Source organism: Hyaena hyaena, unplaced genomic scaffold (genome assembly GCF_003009895.1).
Source record: "Hyaena hyaena isolate Hyena2069 unplaced genomic scaffold, ASM300989v1 scaffold_42, whole genome shotgun sequence".
Classification (NCBI taxonomy): Eukaryota; Metazoa; Chordata; class Mammalia; order Carnivora; family Hyaenidae; genus Hyaena; species Hyaena hyaena.
In genome coordinates this window covers 292,088-306,266 of record NW_024080674.1, presented here as the reverse complement: position 1 = coordinate 306,266, position 14,179 = coordinate 292,088, and the positions used below count along the sequence as shown (strand labels likewise).

Here is a 14,179-nt window from a genome sequence, read left to right as displayed (position 1 = left end):
GAGAAAGGACACCTTGAGGCTCAAACAAGAGGAAGGTGTGTCCCATATCACGTGGTCCCTGTTGGACACAGCTTGAACCGGAGCACAGTCGCTGACTCCATCTGTGGCCATTCGCTGTTCCCAGCAACACAGTGCTTTTGTGTCTTCGAAACCCAATCAGCCTCCACTATTGATGGGTTGAGTCAGCACTCACTTAGGCTGGGTGAGGGAGAGACCTCTGGACATCCCTGCTGTTGAGGGAGAAAGTTCGAGTGTTGAAGTACAAGAAGGCATTTGCTTGACTTTCCCGAAGCCTGTCTTTCTTCCCTGGTGGGACCTAGAGCTAACACTGCTAGTAGAATGAATACACGTGTTGAGCTGAACTCCCCTGCTACTGGGCTGTCCTGGCCAATTGTGCATCTGTGCATAGGCAAAGTGGAAAGAAGCTGAGTCTTATTACCATGTCCCCCATAGCCAGTGAAAGGCGTGTTAATTTAACCTGGACCTAGGGCTTCAGCATGAATCCAGCCTTGGGCTAATGGTGCTTCTCATTGACTGGATTGATTAGGATTGATTTCTGAAAACTATTCCCTGTTACCTGGGCAAAAGTGGGGCTCGTTCATCCATCCATCCATCCATCCATCCATCCATCCATCCACCCGTCATCAATTCTATATTTGTGAAGCTGCGGGAGGCCTTAGTGAGATGCTAGGGATATGTAGCTAAAATATTTACTCACCACTTTCCATGAGTTCATGGTCTACAGTAGCGGTGGGGTAGTCAAGCAGCTATCAACAAAACAATGAAATGCTAGAAATAAGAACAGCATGAGATTTCTGCAAGGAGCCCTTCAGGTCATTAGGAAATGATGAGGGGCCCTGAGCTGACTCGTGACAGGAAGGTAAGCATGCCGCAGATGAGAGAAGTGAAGAAATGAGGCACACACATCACACACAGCCTGTTTGTACTCCGAGTTTGGCTGGCGGGCCCTTCTTTTACATTTATGGGTTGGACTCACTCATGTGCTGGCAAAGTGTGTACACAAAACTGGGAATTTGATTTTAGTGTGTCTCTCAAGTGGATGTGACAGTCCCAAATAATCCCAGCTCATAGGGGATAGTAAAATAATCAGGAAGTGATGAGTTTTCAATAATACCTGTGTTATTACTCGAATAACATGTATACAATTGTATATATGATTTATATATCATTTATTTCACTGTAGGTTATGTAATGTAATTTTTATTGATGGCTGTATTTAACAGCCAGCTCACAAAATGCCTGAAAATGCAAGACTTGGCTTTTGCAAGCTGGTTTGAGCCGGCTCTACCGCTTTATTGATTGGACTCATTCTTTCACTCTACGAGTGCTTACCGAGCATCTGCTATTTACCAGGCCTGTTCTGAGAGCTGAGACTACATCAGTGAGCAAAACAAATGACAAAATTCTCTTCTGGTTCTAAAATTCTGGGTTTTGGCCACTGATCTTTTTTTTTTTGAAGTTTATTTATTTTGAGAGAGAGAAAGCGGGGGAGGAGCATAGAGAGAGGAAGAGAGAGAATCCAAAGCAGGTTCTGCACTGTCTGCGCACGCAGAGCCTGATGCGGGGCTCAATCCCATGACTGTGAGATCATGACTTGAGCCCAAATCAGGAGTCAGATGCTTAACTGACTGAGCCACCCAGGCGTCCCCAGCCACTGATCTTCTAACAAGTGTTGGGTACATACTCACTCTGCCTTCTTCAAGCTGTACACAGGAGTGCCTTGCACTGACCACCGTCATTGTTCCCTATGCATGGGGCATGTCATCCCCAGATCTGCTAGTGTGGCAGACACCCAGGCATCCTAAGAGTCTAACATATTGAAGCCGCAGCTAAGGATGCCTAGTCTGACCTCAAACATCCTGCAGCCCTTCTGCGGACTGAGGTAGTCTGGGAGATGTGCTAAGTATGCAGTGAATCTCAGTGACCCCAGGGGAGACTGCAGGGGGTGAGACTGTGTGGGTGGTGGCTCCCTTAGGGATTCCTCTCTGACTGCTTCCTGTGGGCACTGGCGCTGCTCAGAATTTTTTTTAATGTTTAGTTTTGAGAGAGACAGAGTATGAGTGGGGGAGGAGTGGGGAGGGGCAGAGAGAAAGGGAGACACAGAATCTGAAGCAGGGTCTAGGCTCCAAGCTGTCAGCCGAGAGCGCGATGCCAGGCTCGAACCCATGAACCGTGAGATCGTAACCTGAGCTGAAGTCAGACGCTTAACTGACTGAGCCACCCAGGCGTCCCTACCTGCTGCTCTGATTTTTATGCCCCTCTCTTTTCTTTCCCTGATGGCCTCTGTCTCGGCCTTTATTGTACTGTCTTGGACAAACGCTCCTTGAGGTTATAGACGGTGCCTCAAAGTCAACAAGTATTTGATGACAAGCTGAATAAATGTACTTTCCACTTATTGATCAGGTGACCAAACCTTATAAGCTCATCATCTCTGGAAAAATCAGACAAACGTTTATGAGCACATGTAAAGACTGTTCCCCATTTGGCAACCATGGTTTTAAGAGGCAGCTGGAATTTACCTAACCTTGAACTTGAATAAGCACAGAGAACAAATAGGTGCCTGTCAGGAGGTCCTGAGAGACGGAGGTTCAGGGCCTGGGAAGCAGGAACCTGCTGCCACCTTGCTGTGTGAGCTTGGGGCTTAGTTTTTTGGCTGTTTTCACAGACTGGGTGAGATATTCCTGTGCTTTAATGTTCTGTGATTGCATTAAATTTTCCTCATAGTTGCAGGATGCAAAATGGATGGATGATTTGGATAATTTTTCTGTTTTTGTTTTTTTTAAAATAGAGTTCAAGGTTACCTATTTAGTGGAAAGGTGGGGACAAGACCCTCAGATACAGGATGTGGTTCTACTTAAAGCACCATTTCTGTATTCACAGTGAGCTCAGGTGCATTTGAGAAATTGGAGAATGATTCATTCTAATATCAAAGTGTGTTGGTGCAAAAAAAACATTTTTTTTTCCAGGCAAGGGAAGCCCAGAATAGCAGGAGTGGTATTATAACCTTTAGTGGGAAGGGAAAAAGCCCTCAGTAAACTACTGCATAGATAAGGCCTCTACCACCTACAATGTAAGAAGATAAGAAATGAGCAGAGGCTGGACCCCTGAGGGCTCAGTCAGTTAGGCCTCCGACTCTTGGTTTCGGCTCAGGTCATGATCTTACCGTTCTGGGTTTGAGTCCTACATCAGCCTCTGTGCTGTCAGTGTGGAGCCTGCTTGGGATTCTCTCTCTCTTTCTCTCTCTCTCTCTTCCCTTCCCCTGTTCATGCTCTCTTGCTCTCTCTCTCTCTCTCAAAATAAATAAGCATTTAAAAAAAAAAGAAAGAAGTGAGCAGAGGCACCAGAGGCTCCAGGCAGAGAGGTGCATCCCCACCTTCCCCAGCTCTTGTTCACGTGGCCACACGTCCAGCCACGTCCACCTTTTGGGAGGAGCCTATGTTCCGTCTTCATAGCCTGGACTTCTGAAGCCAGCAGCATTTCTCACCAAATGTTTTTCCGTGTTTCTTTAATAACCCCTGCACAGCCTCCAGCCTCCAAGCTGCCCCTGGGAGCCACGAGGACTCTGGTTTGAAAATGGCAGAACGTCCTGAAGGATCTTCCCCTAAACTGATTTTCCCAACAGTTTTGCAGATCGGGAGGTTTTTCCAGAAATATCCATGTTACACAATAACAGAAATAGCCATCCTTTAAATTTTTGTGGTTTGGGGTAATTTTTATTTTTTACTTCTTAACTGTACAATGACTATGATTTTTATAAAAGAAAAAAACTATATAAAAGTTTGAAAAAGAAAAAGGAGGAGGGGAAGAATACAATCTTTCTCTCCAGATACCCTACATGACCCGATTTTAACTCCTCCAAAGACGTAGTGTTACTCTCCACTTCCACCTGCGGTATATTCACGCCCTCTTGCACTGGGTGTTGAGGTCAAGGCTCAGAGTACCTAAAGCAGCAATAAAGAATGAGGGCAGGAACTTTCCTGATAGACATCTCATCCAACGGCTTAAAGGGTTGCATTGTTAAATAACACTGTTTTCATCTTTTTTTTTCTCCAAAGACCATGAAAATGCCCCTTTCATAAACTATGGTCATCTTTCAAAGGGTTGAGGAAGAAATAGAAAGCCCAGCTTTGTAATGTTCTCTAGAAAACAAGAGTTTGGTGTTATTGCCTTCTTGTTCCTAGATAAGCTTTCTAAAAATACAGGCAAATCATGCCAGCCTGCAGAGATACATTCACAGTACTGGAGTGACCAATTTGAAGTGATGGCATTTTCCCAAATGTTTCCTTTGTAGTAAATTTTTTAGAATATCAACTATAATCACTTTTTATTAAGAAAAATCCATGGGGCGCCTGGGTTGCTCAGTTGGTTGAGCGTCCGACTTCGGCTCAGGTCATGATCTCATGGTTCATGGGTTCAAGCCCCGTGTCGGGCTCTGTGCTGACAGCTCAGAGCCTGGAGCCTGTTTAGGATTCTGTGACTCCCTCTCTCTCTGACCCTCCCCTGTTCACGCTGTCTCTGTCTCTCTCAGAAATAAATAAAACACATTAAAATTTGTTTTGAAAAAAAAGAAAAAGAAAAATCCAGGAATCAGTACCTTGGAAAGCCACGTCTTTTCCTCCTTTTGTTTATTTATATTTACATTCTGTGTAAATGAGGTTCAATGTCACCGGAAGTCACTTCTCAATCGATTTCTTCTTTTTGGCTTTTGCTCGTAAGCTATGAGACCTCCATGTGTACAGAAATAGAGAAACAACCGCACTAGAACTTCTCTATTAGCTTTGTTCTCTGCTTTTTGCCCTTTTGATGTAACAGGATATGTTTAGGAAAAAATGTACCCATGAAACCTGGTGCTATCTAATTCTACCTGGGGACACATTTTGCTAATTATCCTATTGTGACAGGACTGAGAATTCAATCCATTGCATGTAAATGCAACACATATAAATTAAATTATCTTGGGAATAAGTGGTGATCATCTTCTCTTCAAATTTAATCTCATCAACTACAATGAGTTTTGTTCTCTGGGGTATGAAGCCTCATATTGTTTTGGCCTCACTGAAAGAGATGGACAAATATTAGACTTGGATGCACCGTGCTGATCAGGTGTGCAGAGTGGAGAGTTTTCTTTAAAAAAAATCTTGAGGGGTGCCTGAGTGGCTCAGCCGGTTAAGCGTTTGACTTTTTTTTTTTTTAATGTTTATTTACTTTTGAGAAAGAGAGAGAGAACTTGAGCAGGTGAAGGGCAGAGAGAATGACACACACAGAATCCAAAGCAGGCTCCAGGCTCCAAGCTGTCAGCACAGAGCCCAATGGTGGGGCTCAAACTCACAACCAAACCACGAGATCATGACCTGAGCCAAAGCTGGGCACTTAACTGACTGAGCCACCAAGGCATCTGACTCTTGATTTTAGCTCAGGTCATGATCTCACAGTTTGTGAGTTCAAGCCCCATGCTGGGTTCTGCACTGATAGTGTGGATCCCGCTTAGGATTCTGTCTTTCTCTCCCTCTCTCTTCCCCTCCCCTGCTTGAGCTCTCTCTCTCTCAAAATAAATACGCTAAAAATTTTTTTTTCAAAAATCTTTAAATGGACCTTGCAATTCATAATAATACTAATGCCCTCCATTTTTTCCTGTGCCTAGTTTGTGCTAGGAAAGTGCTGAGCAGGTCCTGAATTCTCTCTCCTACAACCCAAGTGACAGGCATTTAACAAAACTTCTTCTCATCGGAGCAATTAAAAGGACATTCCACTAGAACACAATGGTCTGCAACTCTCTGTTTCCTTAATGGTGCAATGTGTACACACTTCCTTTTTAGTTGAGGTCCATCTCCCTTCCCCTGGTGCCCAGCTGTCTAGTGTGCAGTCATGTCTCCGTGCCCGTCACCTGGTCCCCAGTGATGGAGACCCAAGCTGCCCCCAGTTTTCTGTGCTTGCAGCCCTGTCCCACAGTGTACCTTGTGCAACTCTGTGTATTTCTGGGCACCGTTATAATACTGAGGTGGGTTGTTTGATATCCAGGCAACTGCAGGGAATCAAACCTCACAAATAGTCACTTCTCCCATTAACGTGTAATAAAACCATACCTGATTGCCTTGAGATCCGGGCTGAGATGAGAGGGTGGCCGAGGACTGGCTCCCTCACATTCCTGCGCTGCCGGCTTATTGTTCCCGTGTCCCTGTTCTTGTACGTCACTCCTGCCCGTCTGTCTAGGCCGCCTTCTCTCTGAAACTTCCCGTGTAAGGTCAGTTTCCTCCGTATGTCAGACAGGCCACTGATGACTCCCCAGGACCTGGGCCAAGAGCCTGCCATCCCCTCTCCTCCCTTGGTATCTGGAGCAAGAATCAGGTGCTTGGAAGAGCAGGCAGCATTTTGTTCTGATGCTGGTGACAGAATACCGAATTCAAATCGGCTTAAACTGAAAAGAGATAATTGGCTCCTATCACTGAGAAGTCCAGGGCTGGTTTTCAGGTTCATGTGGGATCCAAGGTCACCCCCTTTTCTTGGCTGTCTTCCTGTAAACCAGTTCATTGACTGGCATGCTCGCTGTTATTCTAAGACAGGCCCTTGTCCCCTGTCCTGTGCTCAGCAACCTCCCAAGGAAGCCATCGTTCAATGCAACATGCATTTTATCATCAATCTACTATCTGCCAGGAAACATTCAGACCCGGGGGAGAAAGCCATGGACAAAACAGGCAAAATCCCTTGGCTTACCTCTACTGATGCTCTCTTTGCAAAAGTGCTAATAAATGTTCCCAGGGGTTATGTCTTCTTGTCCTGGCTTGGGTCACCACACCACCCCTAGAATCAATGGTGAGGTCTCCTCCCTGTAACTAGATGGATTGAGCTGAGTTGGAGGGAGGTTTCCCGGAGGGAAAGCGACACACTGTGGCCAGCAGAGTGAAGACGGGATGCTGTCCAGTAAGCAGAAACAACAGCCGTCACCCCCACTGGGAAGCACCCATGGATTTGCACACCAGCTGTCCATGGTGCTGACCACAAGCTCTCCAGTTCTCTGTCCGGTGTTTTCCAGCCCCAGGGTTGCTGACGCTCCACTTTCTTCTCTTGGCTGCAGCTCCAGATGAAGATGAGCGAGCGGGCCGCCTCGCTGAGCACCATGGTGCCCCTACCCCGCAGCGCCTACTGGCAGCACATCACGCGTCAGCACAGCGCGGGGCAGCTCTGCCTCCTGCAAGGTAAGCACGGGGCCGTGTGCAGGGGGCCCACACAGGCTGGCTGTCCCCTTCCCGCCAGAGCCCCCAGTGGGGCCTCATTGCCGGGCACGTACTCTATCAGAGTGTGCGGGGCAAATTGTTTCAAGTGCAGATTCTTGGGTCCTCAACTCCAGAGGTCCTAGATTTCAAGGAATCTGCACTTCTGTCAAACACCTGCACATAGTCTGGGCCAGAGGGCTGCGGTCCACGCTTCGAGAAATAGTCTAGTGCGCTTAGCGCTAACAGCATCAGCATCACTTAGGAACTTGCTAGCATGCAGATTTGCAGGCTTCTTCCGGGACCTACGGAATCTGGAACCATGAGGTTGGGGCCCAGCCAGCCATCCGTATGTCATCAAGGCCTCCAGGTGATTCTTGTGAAGTCCCAAACTTTGGAACCATGTGCTGCTGGAAAGGAAGGCACAGGGCTGGGGTCCTGGGTTCTGGTTCTGCTCGGACTCTAAGCAGATCCTAGGAAGTCTGTCTTCCAGAAAGTGGTCTCAGAAGCAGTATACAGAATAACTCATTTGGGGACTGTAGGGACAATTAGAAAAAAAGCAGGCATTGCTTATCTTTTCAAATATTGCCTTTATTTTTCATAGTGTGTAAGAATAGCTTATGCATATGTAACTTTTTAAGTTTATTTAATTTGAGAGAGAGAGAGAAACAGTAGGGAAGGGGCAGAAAGAGGGGAATAGAGAATCTGAAGCGGGCTCTGTGCTGACAGGGCTCAAACTCACAAACCATGAGATCATGACCTAAGCCGAAGTCGGACATTTAACCAACTGAGCCACCCAGAGGCCCCCTCGTATGTAACTTATAAAAAGTAAACAGGCCTGTGTGTGTGGGGGGGGAATCCGTGCTGAAGAACTTTCCATGATGAGCTGGAAGATCCCAGAACTTTAAAGGGCATGTGCTTGACCACCCCTAGTTCATGTGCAGAAATGGGCTGCATAAATGAATGTAAGGATGACTTATTGACCAGAGCCGTAAATGGCGCTGCCTCTTCCCTCATCACTCAGCTTTCCTGTCAGCCCTTCACGTGGCCACATCCCGAGTGGCTGTGTGAGTGACCCTGCCCGTGAGTAACCAATAATCATGCTCCAGGACGTGCCCACAGAGAGAGAGTTGGGTTAGATCAGGTTGTTAGAAAGACCACCTGTCCCCATGTCATGTTCAGAAATTTTTGTAATATTAGAATTGCATTATGAGCATTTTTCTCTCTTGCACACCCCTTGTACTATTACTCAATTTTATGTCATCTCTTCTACTTAAATAGATTTACTTTTGTAAAGAAAATTGTATTTCACTGCCTTTATGCTATTATAGCAACTGGCCATCTATATTTTAATATACAGAAGATAAATAGTAATTGTTGACAGCTTAAAAGGAGTATGCATAACGTAAATTCACACATTGCTATCAAATTGCTTTGTAACTTGACTTTATAACTTTACCAAGATCATCTTTACCAAAAAAGGTTGTCTTTTTAGATTCTGCATGTCTGGAATGTATAACAGAGTTGAGAACCAAAGTGATAGAGGCTTCGTAAGGAGGAAATTGATTGGTGGCCTTAGATCTTTGAGAAGTTTGCATCAAAGTTGATGTATCTCAGAATTTCCCTAGGTTAGTGTGTTTGCAAAGATGCACTGAGAGTGAGGATGTTCTGAACGCTGGGGATATGTTGAGGTTTTAGTATTTATTAGTGAACATCCCAGAGCATGCTCACATTACCACCCTTAACTAGTCTAACTATCAACCAAAATGAGTAGTCATTCATCAGAAACGATGAAGCCCAAGGGTCTTATCAGGACCCCAATTGTGTAATAATACTTTAAGACTTCTTTTTAGGTTAAAAGAGGATGTTGTAGATACTGTTACACACTGTTTGTATGCTCTTAAAATATTCCTGAGTATTCTGACAATGTCTACATCTGGTTACTCTGAAGAAAATAGCTCTATTTCAAGATACAGACACATTTTTTTCGACAACAAAATTTGTCGAATTTTGTAAATTTTGTAAAGTAAAAAACAAAATTTACTTGTATGCAAAAAGCCCATATTATCGCTGGAGGTCCATACATCCACTGTTCACGGGTCTGGGATGATAGTCAAAGATGAGTAATCCACTAGTTCCAAAATAATAGTGGTGATAATGTTACTTCTGGAAATAGAGCAGCATAATACAAAGCATCACAGCAAAGAAAGAAATTTGCATTCTTTGAGAAGTTCCCATTACTTTGTATCAAAAGTAGCATGCTGCAGATCCAGCAGCTCATCAAAATTAAACTTGGGGTTATTCCCTTTATTATTAATTATCCCTATCATCCATCACCCAGAAGTAATGAGGTATCATTGTAAGCTTAGGTTCAAGTTTCTTGGTTTATTTTTTTAAGGGAACCCAGTAATAGTAGTTACAAAACAGTAATTTGAAGATAGTGATGATTTGGTTTCTAATGAAAGCGACACCAATCAGAATGAGAATGAATACCACAGATTTTCTCCCCCACATGATGGGTTATCAAACTTTGTAATGATAATCTATAGGACTTTGAAGATGATTGTCTTCTCGGCTTTGAAGATGATTGTTAAAACTTCTGTTGTCTGCTTTTGGTCACGTAGTATGATCTTCATTGAACGCACATTTCCATTTGAGTTCTTACAGTTTTCCTGTTTTGCAGAGTTGGTAAAATATCCTAGTATCTTATGTTATATGTATGCATAAAAGTGGCTTTGTAACTGCTTCAAAATTATTTATTTTTTTGGCTTTAAGTTTTTGTAACAGTTATTTTCACAGACTATTTGCTTTCACATACCTCTGTTTCATGTGTTTTCTTTTGATACTTAATTTGCACCAATGTTTACTGAGAGATTTCGTCACCTGCATGTTCTGTGTCTGTCTGTCTATTTTAGCTTATGGATTGCTTTTGAGTCACCAGTACTCACTGAAATGCAATCCCAATCTATGGTCTGTGTGTAGTGTGGGACTCAGTTTACCAGTAATTTGTTACCTTACTTTTTTTTTCTCAGGCTACCTAAAATTGATCTTGTTTATCCAAGGTGGTCACTTACATGACAAATAGGATAAGTTCATCTATTGTTTCATTTCTTCCTTCCCTTTCCCCACCCCTGGATTAATGCTGAAACTGGAAAAAATTAATGACATCATTACCCTGTTACCTGAGGTTACATGGTACATCATTTCCTCTTGGTTTGGTTATTCTTATGAGTTGGGATTCCCCTGGACAGCTCATTTGCCTGGGCATATTTCAAGATGACTTCCTGTGGTCTGGAGGTTAATCTCCGAAAGCATATAGACCCTTATGGGGGAATTTGTCCATCTGGTTTGAGAACTTGCTAAATTCCTCTCCGAATTTAGTCCTGCAGAGCCACCTGCTGGTTGGTTTTGGAATTATTATCTTACCATAACTGCCTTAAGCAGAGAAAAGGTGCTGACTTTGACACATGACACATGTCACATGCTGGGCATATGAAGTCATATTTAATCCACTATCACTCCTTCTCCTGCCCCATTTTTAATTTTCATATAGAAATTCCCTTCTAGGGTTGAGCATATACAGAAGCAACATGTAAAAGATGTATCACGAACACTGGAAGAAATTTATGAAAGAGAAGCATTTATGAGTCCTGTATTCTCAGGACTCTTTCAGGACTGTGTCGTATAAAATAACCACAGAGTGGTGTTTTCCCAGTTGTGTTCTGTGGAGTACTAACCCGGGTAGAGATGGCCCTTTCCCAAAATAGTGCTGTGGTCCAGTAAGTTTGGGGGAGATGCTACATGTTCAGTTGAATTCTCCTTCTTAGAGATTAAGAATGCCAGTCACTATTTTCACAATTTTGAGATGTCCCGTCATAAACAATCCGTTTAATCTTGTTGAAACCAGCGCTCGGCAAACTTATTTGAACATGAAACCTCTTCCCTCCTTTTTTTACGTAAACAAGCACTAAGGTACCACTAGTGAAGTGCTAAATTCGTTCCTCACAAGGCAGATAAGACAAACTGAGTGTTTTTTAGAAAGATACCCTTTCTTGAAGACCTGCTGTATGCCAGGCTTTGCCCCTAAGTTCTTGCCATGCATGATCTCACTTAGTCCTTAAAATAACCCTGTGAGAGTATATTATTTTCATTAGCAACTAAGCAACTGAGAATTTGAAGGGTTAGTAGTGTGTCCAAGGTCACCTAACTGGTAAGTGAGGTCTTTATTTCTCTATTCATTCATCCACGAACTCTCATTCAGTCGGTGAATGTTCTTGAGCATCAGCTTTATGCCAAGCACTATGTTAAGTGGTGGGGGGACGCACAGGCTGCTAGACAGGCATGCTCCTGCCCTCCCAAAGCTTAAAGTCTAACAGACTCACAGGCAGGAATTACACAAATGTATTTAATATCAAGTTTGGTCACATTGAAAAGGTAGTGTTATTTGTGATGGAGAGTGGTGAAGCAGAGTTGTTGGTCTGGGAAGGATCAGAAGACAAAAGGGGCTTCTTTAGGTGGGGTGGGCACAGGAGCCTGCAGCATTTATGTCGAGACTTGCACTCTGCGGAGAAGCAGCCATTCTGGGATCCAAGGAAAAGATTCTCCAAAGGGAGCTCAGCAAGTGCAAAGGTCCCGAGACAGAAATGGGCCGGGGCAAAGACCAAAACGGAAGCAGTGTGGCTGGTGCCTGAGCGGTGGTAGGAGACAGCGGGTGCGTCAGCTTCAGTGGGTGCCCTTCACAACCATCACCTCCTTCTCAAAGTTATCGTCTCAGGAATCCTTACCCTTACTCCAAGGGTGCTCCATTACTCAATATTTCCTGAATCCTTCTGTTGCAATTGCCTTGAATGAGAGCATCATGTGTTTAAAACCAAGAAGAAAATAGGCGTGCACATCATTAATCAGATTTGACTTTAGGTTACTTTAGGAAATCAAAGATTGGCACCCAGTGTTTGTGTCACACTCTCCGGGGCAACCAGCATGTTGCCTCGTCTGGTTCTCCCAGCAATGGTTTGATTTGGCAAGAGCCAGATGGAGGACTGTGTTCTCCATTTCAGTGCATGCGGAACCTGAGACCCTTGGAGGTCAAGTACCTACTTAAGATGGCGTGGCTAGTGCAGGGAGGGACTGGCATTAAAACTTTCTTTCTTTTTTCATATATTCTTACCCATGAGAAGAAATCCTGCCACCATAGCTGTTTCCAAGGCACACACCCTACAATGGAAACAGCCCCTCCAGACGATGGGTTCCAGCCCATGCGATTTACATATTTAAGGATGTCGGTTCCTAAAGCAAGTGGCTGCTTCAGAGAAGTCAACATTGTCTTTTTCAATCTTAATTCTAACATAGTCACATACATGGTATGCACATCGGTTAAGAGAGAGTAGATTAAGATCTGAACAAATGTCCAAAGGTAACAAATAAATGAAGATGTCAAACTCTCACATCTATCTGGGCCAGAGAGGCTGTGCAAACAGTGGAACAGGGCACATATGGGTGTGGTGTGGTCCCTGGGAAATCACAGGGACCCTGGGGCAGAAGATTGGAGCCTTGTGTTTTCCAGTTTTCCAGGAGAACAGGGAAATCAGCACCTTTATGGAAATTTTGAGTTTACTTAAATATTAGCCGTCATTTCCAAATGCGTTATGACGTGTGCAGGCCAGAGGACAGATCTGGGACCAGATGGGGTCTACAGGTCGGTACCAGCTCATGATCTTTGTGTGAACTGCAAAAAATGTGATTGAGTCACCTGTCTTTACGCTAAAAATAGCATTCACACCGAGCCAGTCAGTTCGCCAGCATGACAGAAACTGCAGGGGGTTTCACTGCAAGTTGACCCCAAGTGGACACTCATTCATTTTATTCACAAACCTTTGCAGTCTAAGGAGCCACAGATGAAGGTTCAGGAAGGGCTTTGTACTTGATTTGGGTTTTTCATTGATGCTGTTTGTACGCGGTCTGCTTCCTTTGGGAATTTTTAACAGACTGTAACAAATACGTAACAGGATGTTCACCTGTAGTTCTCAAACTCATTGAGTAATCTCTGCAGATCGAGAGTCAGATATTCTACCTACTGAGCCAGCCACGTGCCCCTGTAGTATTCAAGCTCATTAACCCAGTTTGTGTTGTTATATAGCATGTGTGGGTGTGTATGTGTGTGTGTGTGCGCACATGCGTGTGCATGTATGTGTATTGAAAAGAAAATAGAACTTGTGTTCAAAATGGTCAGCAGGTTGGAAGAAACAGTCTCTTGGGATTTGGGATATTTTAATATTCAAGCTGCTCTAATATTAACCACTGCGATTGTGTACCAGTGGCTGTATAACTGCAGATTTCATGATGGAGACTTACAAATATCCCAGTCCATGACTTCTTATGTCAGAAGAGGTCTTGACTGAGGTCTGATGGAGGTCGGGGCTGTTGGTGACAATGTGACAGTAATGCCACCACAAACCTTTTTGCTTGGCACAGTATTTGAAAACATCATTGTTTTAGGGGCGCCTGGGTGGCTCAGTCGGTTAAGCATCTGACTTTAGCTAAGGTCATGATCTCACGGTTTGTGGGTTTGAGCCCCAGTTCAGCTCGGCTGACAGCTCAGAGCCTGGAGTCTGCTTCGGATTCTGTGTCTCCCCCTCCGGTGGGGTGTGGGTGCTCCACGAGGCGCAACCCTGTTGCTGTGTTACCTGGGCTGGACCCACACACGCTTGGTTACCAGGAATTCTCTACTCACTTGTGTGGGGTTTGCACTGCTCCTGCTTGAGAGCTTCTCCTAGCCAGCAGCGTGAATTTCCCAGCTTGTGGTAAAATTTCCAGCCAGCAGATGGCAGTAAAACCTCTTGTTTGTATAAAAAAAAAACAACCAAGCCCTCTGTCCAGGGGGGATTGGCAAACCCGAGGTCTGCCAACCGGCCAAATCCAGTCTGCTGTCTGTTGTTGTTAACAGGGTTTTG

General features: G+C 44.4%; 1 protein-coding gene across 1 annotated transcript in view; it reads left to right on the top strand.

Annotated features, from left to right (window-relative positions):
* DOK5 (docking protein 5) overlaps positions 1-14,179 on the top strand; it is a 158,665-nt gene that overhangs the window by 143,311 nt on the left and 1,175 nt on the right. The window contains exon 7 of the mRNA XM_039230028.1: positions 7,094-7,214. Coding sequence (XP_039085959.1) covers positions 7,094-7,214 — 121 coding nt within the window. The remainder of the gene's footprint in view (positions 1-7,093; positions 7,215-14,179) is intronic.